Source organism: Poecilia reticulata, chromosome 2 (assembly GCF_904066995.2).
Source record: "Poecilia reticulata chromosome 2, P_reticulata-male-v2, whole genome shotgun sequence".
Classification (NCBI taxonomy): Eukaryota; Metazoa; Chordata; class Actinopteri; order Cyprinodontiformes; family Poeciliidae; genus Poecilia; species Poecilia reticulata.
In genome coordinates this window covers 20707447-20722205 of record NC_088831.1, presented here as the reverse complement: position 1 = coordinate 20722205, position 14759 = coordinate 20707447, and the positions used below count along the sequence as shown (strand labels likewise).

At 40.5% G+C, this 14759-nt stretch overlaps 1 protein-coding gene across 1 annotated transcript in view; it reads right to left on the bottom strand.

Moving 5' to 3' along the window:
• The window catches only part of lats2 (large tumor suppressor kinase 2), a 30399-nt gene extending 16053 nt beyond the window's left edge, over positions 1–14346 (bottom strand). Inside the window, exons 1-2 of the mRNA XM_008431565.3 lie at positions 13987–14346; positions 5155–5840 (exon numbers count right to left, since the gene is read on the bottom strand). Of these exons, the coding sequence (XP_008429787.1) occupies positions 5155–5493 (339 nt within the window). The 5' untranslated portion in view covers positions 5494–5840; positions 13987–14346. The remainder of the gene's footprint in view (positions 1–5154; positions 5841–13986) is intronic.
• Between the last annotated feature and the right edge of the window lie 413 nt (positions 14347–14759).

The following is a 14759-nucleotide window of genomic DNA, read 5'->3' as shown; positions in this document are numbered from 1 at the left end:
AAACAACAAAAAAAACAGGTTACATCACTGAAACAAATAGCAGAACCAGCCAGGCCTCGGTTGGGTCCCTGTATCCACATGTAGCAAAGGTTTGTAGAGTTACTGTTTCACAGCAGCTAAGCTAATCGTTGGTTTGGCTGAAATTTTAACTTTTTCTTAAATGAGATGCCAAAGTTTTCCTGGGTAGCAACTTAGGACTATCCTGATGCACACTGCAGGTAAGCTGGCTGAAACAAAGATACACATATCTAGGTCAAAACTTGGCATTTTGTCCTCAACAGGCGTTTTGAAACAAATCGTAAAGTCAGTGGATCTTTGTTGTACGTTTTTGCAAAATGTTAAAGCTAACATTTCTGACCGCTGATGGATTTCAGCTGGTGTCTTGGCTTTCCGTAACTTTTTCTACCTTCTATTCTTTTTCTCTCTGTTGTTTTACATTATTACACTCAAGTTAATATCTTAACTTATTTGTTTTGGTTTCTTTCTGTGCAGGGATTACATGTCAGGTGTTACCAGACTTCATCTCAACAGCACCATTAAGCTGGGTTTAAGCTAGGTCTATAGCAGACACGTTGAGCTGGACGCAGCATGACGCGCGCCAGCAGGGCCGACCCCATCCCCGAGCGTTGGCCTCGCATGCTGCAGCATCACCTGGTCATGCACCTTGCGTCACCGTTCACACAAACTGGACAATTTGGTAGGTGCCCTGCACTGGTATCTATATTCATCGCTTCTATGAGAGCTCATTTGATCAGAAACATACTCTATAAACGCCATACCGCTGCCTGAGCTTGCACGCGCCAAACACGAAGATTTAAAGCATCCAATTCAGCTTTTCTAAATAAATCAACTATCAAAAATTGTGGTGCGTTCAATTATTTTACCAGTTGCATCTATCAACATTTCCAGAGCAAAAATATGTCATGACACAAGCTCAATAATTAGAATGTCTTCTTTTCTACCAAAGTTTGAAACAAAATCCTGCTCCAGGTTTTGATTCAGAAACAGTACATGACAACTACTCAAGAATTTCTGCAAATTTCAGGTGGACAAAAGATTAAATCACCTACCATCCCTCTGGGATTCTGGTCATTTTACTACCAGCTCAGATTTGTTGCTAATCAAAAACAAGAAAAACATCAGATTTTTTATTGTAAACAGCTGTGGTTCTCTTGATATTCTAAAACCCAAGAACAAACAACAACAAAACACGACATTTTTTTAAATGAAAAGCACCCAATCCAGATGTGGAAATAAAGGCGCAGAGGAAAAGTCCCTCAATCAGCAAACACTGGACAAGCAGCGGGTTTCTGTGTCTGACAAGCTGTGAACAATTTGCCTGCTCCTATTTTTCTTCTTCTTCTTTGTATTGCTGTGACGGGCTTGAGTGGGGGCATTTTTCACATACCACACTCGATCACAAGGGCTTTTAACCACAGATGCCCCAGATCTTAACTGGACTAACAGCATTTTGCTGGGACAGTCTGATTTAATCAGACAGCTTAGTCACCCTCTAAAAATGCCTGACTTTCTTCAATTTCTTCACCTCCCAAAGCAGAAAATGCTGAAAAATGAATACTTTTGAGAGTTTCCCTCCCAATGCATATGCAGGCATGCAGAAATTAGAAACAACACAAACTTCCTCATTCAACATAAAGATGCAGCCCGATTAAGGGTAAAATCTTCAAAAGTATTCAGGTTCATGTTTTAAACTTTTAGAAATTTAAACAGCTTCCACTCAACTCTGCGGTGTAAAACAGACCTCAAGTTTACTGGCATGCCTCACTTCTTCAGGTTGGACGCATAGCGGTGGGGGTGAATGCCAAACAGCCCCGTTGAGAAATCCACCTGATGTTTCAATATTTCAACATGGGTTACGTAACCGAATCACTATGCGCTTGGCAGGGGGGACTTGTATTGTGTCGTGTCTAAGAGCACAGGGCGCTCAAGTGTTTCGCTTTGGAGAATGCCTGGCTGGAAAAAAAACAACTCTAAAAATCTGAATGATTAAACTTTAGATTTGGGAGTTGTGTTTAAAAGCTGGCAGTCACTCCACAGGTTTTTACTTGAGGCAGAATTTAAATTTGTTTATTGGCCCACTAGTTTCGGCTCTGGATCTTACTGACTGGTTTACAACAAACTGCGAGACACCTGCGTCTCCGCCGAGACAGAGGCTCCAGGTAACTTGTTGACCTCTGGGTAATTTAACCCCATCTGTGGGATTTTAATTCACCCCAACTCTATAATTCAGGAGCCAACATCCTTTTAGGTAGCTGCTAACTGAGCTCAACAAACCAGCGATGGAAATGATAAAATTCAAGGTACCAGTCCAATGTCTGTAGATCTCATCTATTAGCTCTAAACCAGGTCGCAGAAAGAACCCTGGGACTTCCCAGTTCCCCAAAAGAGATGCTTCTCATTTCAAAATGGGACAAAGAAGAGAACACACCAATTAAATAATGGAGAGAGCTGCCACGTCAGAGAATGGCTGCAAGGAAGTAGTTACTCGCCTAAACTTGGGCAAATCTACAGTCATTAAGAAGTTTACTGGAACCAGAACAAAGTAATAAAAACTCAGACTAGAGACAATAATCATAATTTTGTGGCAATCACCAGCTTTGGGCTCAGGAGGAAGTAGGGGTTTGACCTAAAACCGGTGAATCCCGGCTCCACCCGTCCTTGGTCAAGACACTTCCAGCACTTTGTCTGCTGGCGGTGGTGCTACAACGTAGCTTACCACATCGGTGTGGGAATGAGCGAAACACCAGAAGTGCTTTGAAGTCCTTAGACTCAAAGCGCTACACCGGTACCAACCCATCCATAGGAAGGAATGTCGGTGTATAGAAAAGAGAGTTCCCTACAAAACGTGGAATCACAATGAATTCGCTCATTTCAGTGAGTAATAAAATCTATACAGCCATTTCTAAAGTATTTTGTCCGCTGCAGACCCTTGTAATTGTCGTTACCTAGTTGGTACGGGTCGGCTCAGCTCTACTCTCCACACAACTGGTAACTATGAGGCAGCAACATCCTCCAAAAACAAAAAATTTTAAAAAAATCTAGGCTTAGCCCAACATTTAGAAGAGAATGATTGTCCAACTGAAAATATGGTACGAGTTTATGGGGTAGGAGTTCATAAGTTTCTCACTTCTTCCTACTCCTTTTCGAGTGTGTTAAGTGGAATTTGTGAAAGATGAACAGTAAATGTGCAATTTGTTGTCTGTTGGTACAAAAAATATGTATTTTTCATTCCTTGTTCACGTGTGTTATTTATTTCATACAGCTACCATGTTCAGAATAAATAAATAAATGATTTCCCAGCAACTTATTAGTCAGGAGAACATCTTTTCTGTATGTTTTGTCAGCAGCACATGACCTGTGACAACCGTTTACATGAGGCAAAGAAGGAAATCAGAATTATGTTCATTATGCAGGTGTGCACAAGGTTGTACGGTGACATACTGGTGTTGAACTCTAGAACATTTGTACAAGAAAACTTTATTTTTTAAATGTGAATTGTGACGCTCTTTTGTTTTGTGGGTAGATAGTGTCTTTTGTTCTTTAAAAAAAGATGATTTAAAATATCTAGCTTTGTCTCATATGTGAGAGATGAATGACAGTGAATGTCTATAGATTTGTAGAAGTGTTTCTCCCATTAGTTCATATTTACACACTTTTTGAGTTAAAAGAAATAGAATGGAAAAAGTAGCATTTAGAAAAAAACCTGGAAAATTATAATTTAGGAAAACAGATTTCAGATGACCCTCTGATTATGGCAAATTACATTTACTCTTTATGCAACTAAACATAAAGCAGCATTAAAAAGTTTTGCAACCTTCAGTGGTCATTGATTGTACATTAGGTGCAGAGGCTGCGTCGTGCTACAAAAGGTTAGACTTCAGTCACTGTAAAATATTTCCACATAAATAATCACAAAGCTCACGTCTTAAGCAGGCTTTAACATTTTAATTATATTGGTTTGGCTCGTGATGAAATAGCAGCCTATGAGTTTAACTTTGCTGTGATCCACTCATCCTTGTTCTTGTTAAGTTAATGAACGACGCGTCACACAAGACGTGGTTTCCCTCGACTTCTCTCCAGGTTTCTCTGACCTCGTTGTAAATACTTTACCTGAAACTGAGAATAGCCGATTTTGAGACTTTTCCAGTACAAACAACCACTGAGATTCTGCTACTGGGAAAAGATTGGACTGTTCCACTGGTCGATGTCAAGTAGTCAGAGTCTGGTTAGCAGCTCTGGTGCCTGTCTAATTCAAATGACCCCTTTAGCACAGCTTGTGTATTCTCATGCACCCCCAACCACACAGCAGACAGATGGATATTTTCTATTCATCTTCATAACAAAAGTGTTTTTGTAGACCAGGAAGTCGCACAGGAATCTCCCAAGAATGTAATCGTGTCAAATCAATAACAAGCCAAGTAAAACAAAATCCTCTTTGGTTAAATATGTAGGTGTTGGATCAGAGGAGGCTGATATGGACTTAGATTTGTATTACAGTATTTTGTGGCATTATTGTGATAATAAACATGATAAGAACTATTTTTTTTTACCATTTTTCTAGGTAATTGTACAGCTCTGATTGCCTGACACAGCACAAATGATGCTCTTGAAAAACACACCTATTTGTAATTTGCTTCTTAGGACAGCAGCAGTCGCATAAAGAAGTGTGATTTGTACATAGTAAATGTATTGATATCTATCGATACTCTCATTGAACAAAGAGCAAGTTTCCCCCAGAAAACTTGCTTAGCCTGGTGTTTGGGTGCTAGGTCATTCATCCAGCAGCTTGTCGTCTTTCAGAGTTAAAAAATGCTTAAAGTTGACAGGAAATTTTAAAATATCACTTGATAATCATGAAAGATTAATACCTGAACACCAAATACAAAGTCTTAAAAAATGCAAACATTTAAAAAAAACTTAAATAAACAAGTAAAGCCTGGTGGCCTGCCAGGCTTATAATACACTGGTGGAAATCCTGAAAGAGTGGAGAAAGCACCAAAACTAACAATCCCGACAGGTTGGGGGGTTTTAAACATTAATTGGAACTTCTTGTGACAAAGTTAAATGAAAATTCTTATCAAGTCAAGATATTTATCACGATAAATGACAACGATGTGATTTGGTCGGGTTTACCTGGTCGCAGCCAGCGTTGACGAGCTCCTGCAGCATCTGCCTGTTCACCTCTCCGGCCTCCCCCGACTCGTTGGCGAACGGCATGAGGGACCTGCGGATTTCTCGCAGGGCGCTCTGGTAGTTGTTGAACTTCTGCGGCGGCCGGAGCTGCTGCTGCCGGTTGGCCGTGTCCTTCCCGCTCTTGGAGTCGGCCGGCCTGCTCCCCTCGGACCGGGAGCTGCCACCGTGCAGCGCCTGGCTCACCAGCTTGGCCGGCTGCTTCAGGCCCTCCTTGATCTCCTGGAGCCTCTGCCGCGTGTTGCCCACATACGGGGCAGCTGGGAACGTCTTGGGCCTCATGGCCTCAGTACTCCCCCACCCCCCACCCCCAGGCAGGCACCTACTCTAAAACGGGGGAGACTACCGCACACCAACTGGCACTCGCTCAACTGGACCCTCTCCACCCGGCTGACCTAAATAGATAAAAGGCCTCCAGGAGCTCAGCGCAGAGGCCCGGATTTAGAAGCCCGCCTCTTGTGTCGTTTCCCTCTGACTGTGCTTCTAATTCCTGATGGAGCAGACGGAGGTGATCCTGGATACTACAAGCATTCCATGGTGGGAGCCTCAGGCTCGGGTTGCAGCTTGTTCCGGGAAATGCAGCCGCGGTAGTAGGCAACGCAGAGCCAAACCATGATGCCAGTGTGCGCCTGTGGAGGAAGAGATGCAGTGAGAACGTGCATACTGTGGTCATACGTCATGCTTATTATGGTCTATCTGAACAAACGGTGAAATGAGGAGCTCGTCTCTGAAACACAAGGATGCTGTGACTTGACTGAAGACTGACAGAGACAGTAGCTACAGGTTATAGGGGAAGTATTATACGTTTTCCAGACACATAGTGCCAGTTTATAGCATGATCAAGTAAGTATGTTGCCTTCAGTTCTTAGAAAAATGCTATGTCAAATGATAAAGGAAATTTATCACCTTGAAATTGGGATTCTGTCTCTTTAAAAACTCCTGCTCCTTCTGAAACTCAGCTTTCAAAAAGTCATCATCTCTATTAACCCTTTAGCAATGTTTTTATCAGTGTTGAACTGAGAAGCAGCTCATATATTGAGCCCACCAGATACACAGATCCAGCAGGTGTTTGCTAATTGCTGCTGGCTAGTCGGAAGGAGCTGAGTGGGGGCATTGTGGAGGATGTCTACTCTGTAAGGTGGAAGCTCTGATTATTGGAATCTGCAGCCCAGAGGAGGAGCTTCATCCTCAAAGGCGGGGCTAGGTCCACTCAGGCGTTTTGCACAGATGAACGGTTGCCATGGAGATTAAAGGATTTCTCAAACATACTTGAAAGTATCAAAGCAAAGGGAATAACATTATAACATGACGTAAAACAGAAAAAATAGGAGTTGATTTTACATAACACTGCTCCTTTAAAGAACATTATGTAGCACCATCAGGCATGCTGGCATTGGGCCCAAAATGTCTCAACTTCCATATTTGACCTAGTTGAATATGTTGTTACCTGGAAACCAGCGAGTCACATTCTATATCAGTGGTGTTTAAGGGTCTGTGCATAATTCAGGAATATCAGCGGTCATAAAGACTTAGTTGCACAACTGAACTGCAGTGACTGCATACTTCTGCAGCGCGGTCATTGGTGAACACCCCTGTGAGAGCGTAGCAAGCCAGCCAGGAGTCACAACAAGTCAGCAGTCCTCCCAGAGCCGACCCCTTTTGGCTGTTCTGCTCTACGGCGTTTATGGACATTAAACACCACCTGACGGTCTTATCTGAAGAAACATACTCTGGATTCTGCCACAACAGAGTTACTCCTCCGGGGTGGTTGGGATGACATGTGGAAGGGCTGCACGTGTTTCTGTCCAGGGGCCTCATGTTAGCAAAGAGGTGAAATACTTGCAATGCAAGAATTAGGAGAACTCATTTCTGCATAAACAGCAGAGGGAGCAGGAGGTCTTGAAGCAACTTGGTTTCTAATTCATGATGACCCAGTTTACGTTATTTTAAAACTTTCAAGTTCTAATAATTTAATAACAAAACCTCCCCAAAGCTGAATCAGCAACTGTATAAAAATATCTTTAGTTATAAAACAGTATCTGTTTGGGGCGATACGCCTGAACAGAAGCAGTTACATTTGTTGAAACCTAAGAATATTGCACCATCTGTAAAACACGGTGGTGGCAGAATTATGGACAGGTTATGTTCCGCTGCCAATCAAGAAGGGTTACTACCCCTAGTTTGTTTAATCTGAAACTAATAAACAGCTGCGTGGTTGAAACTTGGACACAACAGGAGAACGAACTTCACGAAGGCTAAAAATATTTCCTGGCTGCCTTAAAAGATACTAAATTCTGTCGGTACCAGAAAAAGATTCCTCTTCTAACTACATAAAAACAGCAGTAGCTTTACAGCAGGTCTACAGTGTTCTGTTATGCAAACTTTGCAAAGAGCCACACATGGTTCCAAGAGCAATTCTGCAATAAACATAACCACCTGACTGTGCTCTATAACATTACACTCCAATAAAGACTGAAGGGAAAGAAATAGCATTACTCTGAGCTTTAAGAGCCACAGCCAGCTGTTTTACAGCCAGTCCATTTCACATTGGACTCCCTGGTTAGCTCCACTCTGAATGAGGTGCCAAACTTACACCATGTGCACAATTATTAACCCCTTAACCGTCACCCTAAAGTCAATGGATCTGTGAGGATACCAGTGTCATCGTGACAGATAAGGGGTTGACGCAAGGGAGAGTTTTGATAATTATTAGGCATATTTTCTAACTTCAAGTTGGATGAAGTTAAATGCTTGGTGGATTTTAGCATAGCAGGTGATGTGCATCCGTTTAGTGATTGAGGTTGGGGCCTAAGGAGGCCAACAACCTACATCAAGGTGTGCATAATTACTAGGCGCCTTCTTTTCTTAGACAAAATGGGCTAAAAGTTTCTCAAAGGGATCAAGGACTCTTGAAATTGCAAAGAATGGGGTCTGATTGGGATGTGATCACAGAACCACCAAACATTTTGCTGCAAATAGTCAACAAGGGCCCCAAGAAATGTGTTGAGAAAGAAAGACCCAAAATATCTGCCAAGGACTCGAGGAGAATCAAGACTTAAGAAGGCGATGACTACCAAAAAGCCATCATCTTTCACCTCTGAGTCATTCCATAATTGCAACTTAAGTGGAGTAACTAGAAAATGTTCAGAGCTCAGCGACATGGCCAAGGTAGGGAAGGCTGAACTCCCAACGCCTCTGAACAGGACACTTAAACTGAACGGTCTAGACTGGGCCAAGAAATATCTGCCTGATTTTTCAGAGGTCCATCTAGTCCGTTAAGAGCGACTCTTAACAGACTAGATGGACGGCCTTTAGGTGGATCAGAAACTTGCACAGAGCTCTAATTTCAGTCCGACGCCTGCAAGCTGGAGGTGGGGCATTGCTATAGGATAGTATTATTAAAGACGAGTTAGTAGCAGACTTTCAGGTTGAAGATGGACTCAAAATCAACTCACAAACATACTACCAGGTTTTAGAGACACTTCCTTCAAGCAGTGGAACGGGACGAAGTCAACTTATGCAGTACAACGCCAACTTATGCAGTACAACGCCAACCCCATTCCTCACCTGACCTGAACCCAACTGAGAACTTGTGGGCAGTTCTTAAAAGAAGAATGGAGAAAATTTCCTTCACAGCGATAGATTTAGCAAAAACTCAATATCATCAATGCCTCCAGTTACTAGGCTGAGGAGTTATTACTTTCACACTGGGAAAAGTTGGTTTGGATACCTATTTTTAACCTAATAAAGGAATGAATTTGAAAGCTGCACTTTCGCATTTACTAGAGTAATTTCAAAGTAAAAATATTTTATTTACAACATGCATTTGATAGAAAGTCAGAAGCGAAATAAGCCTTGTAAAACGATGCTGGAATGGGTTATCATTACCATGATGGACTGATCAGTGTGATTTGGGTCTGAATACGGGACATGTTTCATCAGCCAAGACTCTGTGTTCAAGGAAATCTTCTAAAGCTAATGAGCTTCACTTAAAGGGATCCAACTATCCCATTTATAGCTTTGCTTTAGTTAAATTTAATGCCTCTCTTTTCTTTGGGATTCACTTGGCTGAGTTTCACATCAACGATCTCCTCCAGTCCTCCAGGCAAAGAACCCCAAAGCTGACAGATTGGTTTCCCAACCGCCAAACTGATTTATCTCAGACAAAGAAAGCGCCGGATTAAAAAAAAATCCCCCTCTGGCAGCAACGCAGACACATTCATGATATTAGTTTTAATGGGTTTCGCTCTGTCTGAAGATGGCTGACAGGTGGAGCAGTCAAAGAATTTTATCGGACTATTACGCTGACATGTGGGAATAAATGATGAGCCGGAGGTATTTCCACAGGCAGAGCGGAGACTTTCCGCATCAAGACATTCTTGTTTCTTGACACTGGAATAATCACAAGGATTATATCAAGATGGTGGAAATCCTCAACATTTAAGAGGCCAGTAATAATAAAGGCTCATATTGGGGTTTATTAAAGTGTCTAAGCTGTAAAACCACGACTTCATTCGTTTGACCATTTAAAAAAAAAAAAAAACGAAAACCTACGCATAAATGGATAACAAAAAACCAGTTTATTAACACTTCATAATTTATACTCCAACACCTTACCAGACTCACTTCTTAGTTTACTGTGCAGATTTCACAACAGGTGATTATACATCAGTCGTGTGAAACAATATGAGCCTCATGCTGCCTTACAGGTTTAAAGGAACTGTGTGAACATGTTCCTGTAGTTCACGTGAACATTCTTAGATCAGCTCTAATTCGTATCGATACTACTTGAACTTGTCCAATTGCTGGATAATCCTACATTTAATGGAGATTCCATAAAACAGTCTGAACTTTGGTTCCATCATTCGGTTTGTAAAAGCTCAAATAGTTGCAGTTTTGCTCCTCTGATTAGAATCTTAACCAAACCATCTTTATGAGCCACGTCGTCGCCAATGGAAACCCAAATTTAAGACGGTCTAAAGTCGGCTTTTTTTTTTTTTTTTTTTTTTTTTACAATTTGTGGCCAATATGTTAAAAGCAATAAATTATTGTTATGTTATAGCTATAAAATTCATTTGTGGGAAACTTCTTATATTTAATTTCTTCTTTATATATTTTATCCACAATTGGTACTTCTCTAGACTTTTTAAAACATCATAGGAATCCTCCCTATAAAGAAATGTTTTATTAATCATAAAACAATGCAATTTTTATTCTTCATTAAAGTACATCACTACCAAACTACATGACATTCTTAAAAAATTAGTTTCTACTTTTGAGAAATGTCTGTATTTAGGGTGATTGAAATTGAAATAAATTAATAAAAAAAAGGCTTTAAAGGTGAAAATTAGTTATTCTTAATTCTTCAGTGGAGAGTTTGGGTGCTAAGTGAGCAAAAGCTGACCTACTTTTGACAATCATGTATTTGTGAAAGCATTGAAATTGTTGATCTGCATCAAGCAACAGAAACAACTCCTATTTGACTCAAATAGTAAATGACGCATCGTGTATAGAAACTGGCAAAGAATCGCAAGGATGTGCAATAGAAAACTTTCCAGCACCCTCCACAACACGTGGTGCTCCTGGTAAAGTCAAAGAAAAAAAAGAACTTTAATCAAGCTAAGAAGTGGAAATAATGACAAATCCATCTTACGGTTGCTGTTTTTTTGCACTTAAAAAAATAAGATTGTGAGATTTCCAAGCTTACTGAAATGACTCGAGCAAAAACAGATGAAAAGGAGTTTATTTTAAATAAATACTGGTGTTATTCTAACTCTTGTTTAATTTCTATGATTACTTTTACCCATATTAATTTTTTATGACACAGCAGTGTCATTAAGGCACTCCGTCCTGCATGCTTTAGATGTTTCCCTGCTTCAACACACCTGATTCAGATGAAAAGATAAATAAATAACGTTACCTCAGTGTAACATCAGATCGAGATATCTAAAACAGGAAGTCTGAAAACGGTTTCTGCAGTGTCCTAAACCGTAAAGAGACTCCACGCTGCCATAATGTGCACAGACACATGGAAAATATTATTCCTTTTTATAAATATATCAGCCATACTGCCACTGCCTGGAGCAACAACCCCAGCAGATGCAGCGGCCAAACATAAAAAGCTCCAGAGTACACACCCACCCCTTCTCCTCCGCCTCCCTGGCAGTCTCCATCCCTCTGGGCCGTTTCTGAGAAGGACACAGCCCTCACTGTTTGTACAGATAAACTCTGGACAGACAAAAAAAAAAACATTTTCCTTTTATTCGATTTTTTTTTTTTTTTTTGTGCCTCCGCCTCAGATATGGCCGGGTAGTGGAGTAATCTGGGGCTAAGCGGTATAAATGCCCCCCCCACCTCTCACTCTCTCCCTCCCAATCTCCAGGATCTCTTGTCTCCATTCCTGTGATGCTTTAAGCGCCGCGTCCGAGCGATGAGCATTCCATTCCACAAGTAACTACAAGTAAAATACCACGCCGCAATCATGGGACGTCCTGTGCTGCTGACCAAAATACAGACCCTCAAACCGAGCAAAGAGCGAAAAACACGAACGGACGACTTAAACCTGGATGCAGGTGAGAGGGGAAAGAAAAATATCCACAAGAAAAGAAAACAAAAAAACATTACATGCAGGCATATTTTCACATTTAATGCAAACATCCCAAACCTCATCGTCGTACAAAATGTTTCATTTACCTCAAGTCTTTTCTCAAATAACTTTAGTAACATAGTGACGACTTTTTTTTTTATAACAACAAGCCCACAAAGCAAACTCCCCATGAATCCATGTTTGTTGCAGTTTACATAGTTGCCACTAGGTGTCAATGTTAGTCAAAGAGCTTTGGCTGTAAACGGTTAAAACTCACAAAGCTAAAAGAATAAAAGAAGAGCATTTCTTAAGTTTTGATGTATTGACGCACTCAAAAAAAAAAAGACAGAAACTGCCGTCTCAGTCCAAATATTCAAGAACCTGCAAAAATATTAAAACAAGATAATTTCCAGCCTCTTTGCTTCTGTTGCATTGTGGGATGTGAAGAGGACAGAAGTAACCAGAGAACCAGCCATAGCAGACAGATGTGGACACATCGTGTCACAATAAAAACCATTAAACCATTGTTGTGGTTCTCAAGCTGTGGTGCAAGAGCCACTGGTGGTACGTGGGTCGTCATCAGAACTTAAATCTAGCAATCAATTCGCTTTGGTCCAGATCTACTTAGAACTTTTTAACAAATACGCTCAGGGGCAAAGCCAGCTGAAGTTAGCAATTCAAGCTAATAGCGTATTTCTTTGCATTTGGTACATTTAAACGATGGAGCAACATGCTCCCTCAAGGAGGTAGGTGCAGTTTGTATGCGTGTTGTTGGGTGACAAATATAATAAAAATGAACTATTTTAAAAGGTAGCCATGATGGATTTTGAAGTTGGGGTCAGCAAAAAAAATAAAAAATAAAAAATAAAAAATGGCCGCATTTCCTCACATGGAATTCTGGGTTTGTCAGATTATTTTGAACTTTGATAAATTAAAGAAAAACAGCATCTTGCGACCCATCATGCAGTGAGAAGATCTGTTTTTGTGAAAACGATGAGATGCATCAATCCGCCTGTTAAGAGATCGGATTGGACCGTTTCCCTCCAATGGCTTTGACACACAACTGCCATTTTAAAAATATAAACAAAACAACCACCAAAACTGACTTCTTTTTAAATTAGATAAATGTTAAAATAAAAAAAAAATTAAAAAAATCACATCCACAAAGAAAAGAAAAAGTATTTGGCAGGTTGAACCTCAAACCAAACATCAGTACAAGCCAGGAAAAGTCTAAGTGTTGTGATAAAAGATGCACCAAACTAGCAAACTCCAGACTTATAATACTATTGCTTTAAAATGCAGTTATTACAGGAATGATAAACTGTTTAAAAAAAAAAAAGCTTGAGAGCCAGTAGGGACTGATTGTTTCAGTTTCAGTCCCAATTTTACAACAGACATCTGAGCAGAGGCAGCCTGAGCCTCCGTATGTAAACACTTAAGAGCTCAGTGATTCCTGCGGATGCTCCCTGACAGGCTACCTTTAAACCTCACAGGGAGCTGCTGCAGAGGCACTCTGCTGCTGCTGCAGCTCCAACAAGTACAGATGTGACACCAACCAGCTCCATTAAACACAAATACAACATATCTGAGTGGGAGAAGACTACACAATACAACAACTGGCTCAAAAAAGAAAATAAATCACAATTAAGTGAGGTTATTTTAATCCAGTGAGGTGTCATGTTCATTTAAAGGTAGCATTAAGTTAAAGCTAAACGGAGATTGAAGGAAGATTCAACATTTTGCATATCGATTCACTTTAGTGTTACTGAAGAAGTAATTGTTCACAAAAACTGTTTGGGCTTTACTGTAGTAAAGTTTAAACATTTGTTTCCCAGACTTTAAAAAAAAAAAAAAAGAAAGAAGAAAAAAGTAATATTGTTTTTTTTCCTTCGGTACCCCAGATATGAGAGGTTTTAGGAAGCCCCGTGGCCTTCTCCACTGTACCCCAGGCAGGGCTGGAGGGGGAAGAGAGAGGGGGCAGAGCGAAGCTACGCATTCCAGGGCTGGAAAAAAAAAGGAAAAAAGGAGGCTGTTCTGGTAGCCCCCCAAACAGGCTTAAAACTCAATGAAAACACGTTTTACATTCTTAAACCGTACCACATCCTCAACGAAGGAATTACTTTAGCAACGAGTCGCGAAATATGTCACACCACCACTCCCCTTCCCTGAAAAAGTAACTCTCAACTTACCATGTGATAGAAGGAATAAGGAAAAGTCAAGACTGGGGTGCAAATTCCGTTAAAAGTCGACTTTTGAAGGCCGCTAAGCGCCGACACAGAGCGGAGGAGGTCGGAGAAGACGGAGCAGCGGGGTAAATATGATGAAATGAGCCTCCATTTTCTGCCTAGACTCCAGGCAGGATCAGAAATGCAGCACAAAGTTGGACACTCGCTGCATTGTTAACATTCCACAGGTCACGTGACGGACCAATGCACGTCAGCACCGGAGCAGAGATCGTGTATTAGGAGAAACATTCACTCCGCCTATGATTTGCTGTTGTTAAATCACAATCCTTCAGCCAGATGTGGCGTAGTGAAATATAGAAACGTTATAAACAGAGAATAATGAAAATAAAAGGGAAATGTTATAAAATGTGAGTAGATTAGTTCGATGAAAAAAAATCTTAGTTTAAAAGATTTGGTTTTCTATTCTATTTCAGATTTTCACATATATATTTTTATTTATAAATTGCTTTAAATAAAATTGGCATATTTATTGGCATAGACTTTTTCTATGCCAATATTTCTACATTGGCATAGAAAAATTGTCATTTTTGGGAGTTAAAAAGAAAAAAACCGTATCTTTTAAATGAATTACTGGACTGAATTTGACCTTGAACTTGGATAAAAATTTACACCTTTATATCCTTGTCTATTTTAAGACAAAACGTTTTGTCTGTGTCAGATAACCTGCATCAGCAGCTGTAATTAGCATTAGCATAGCATATACATTACATTATGCA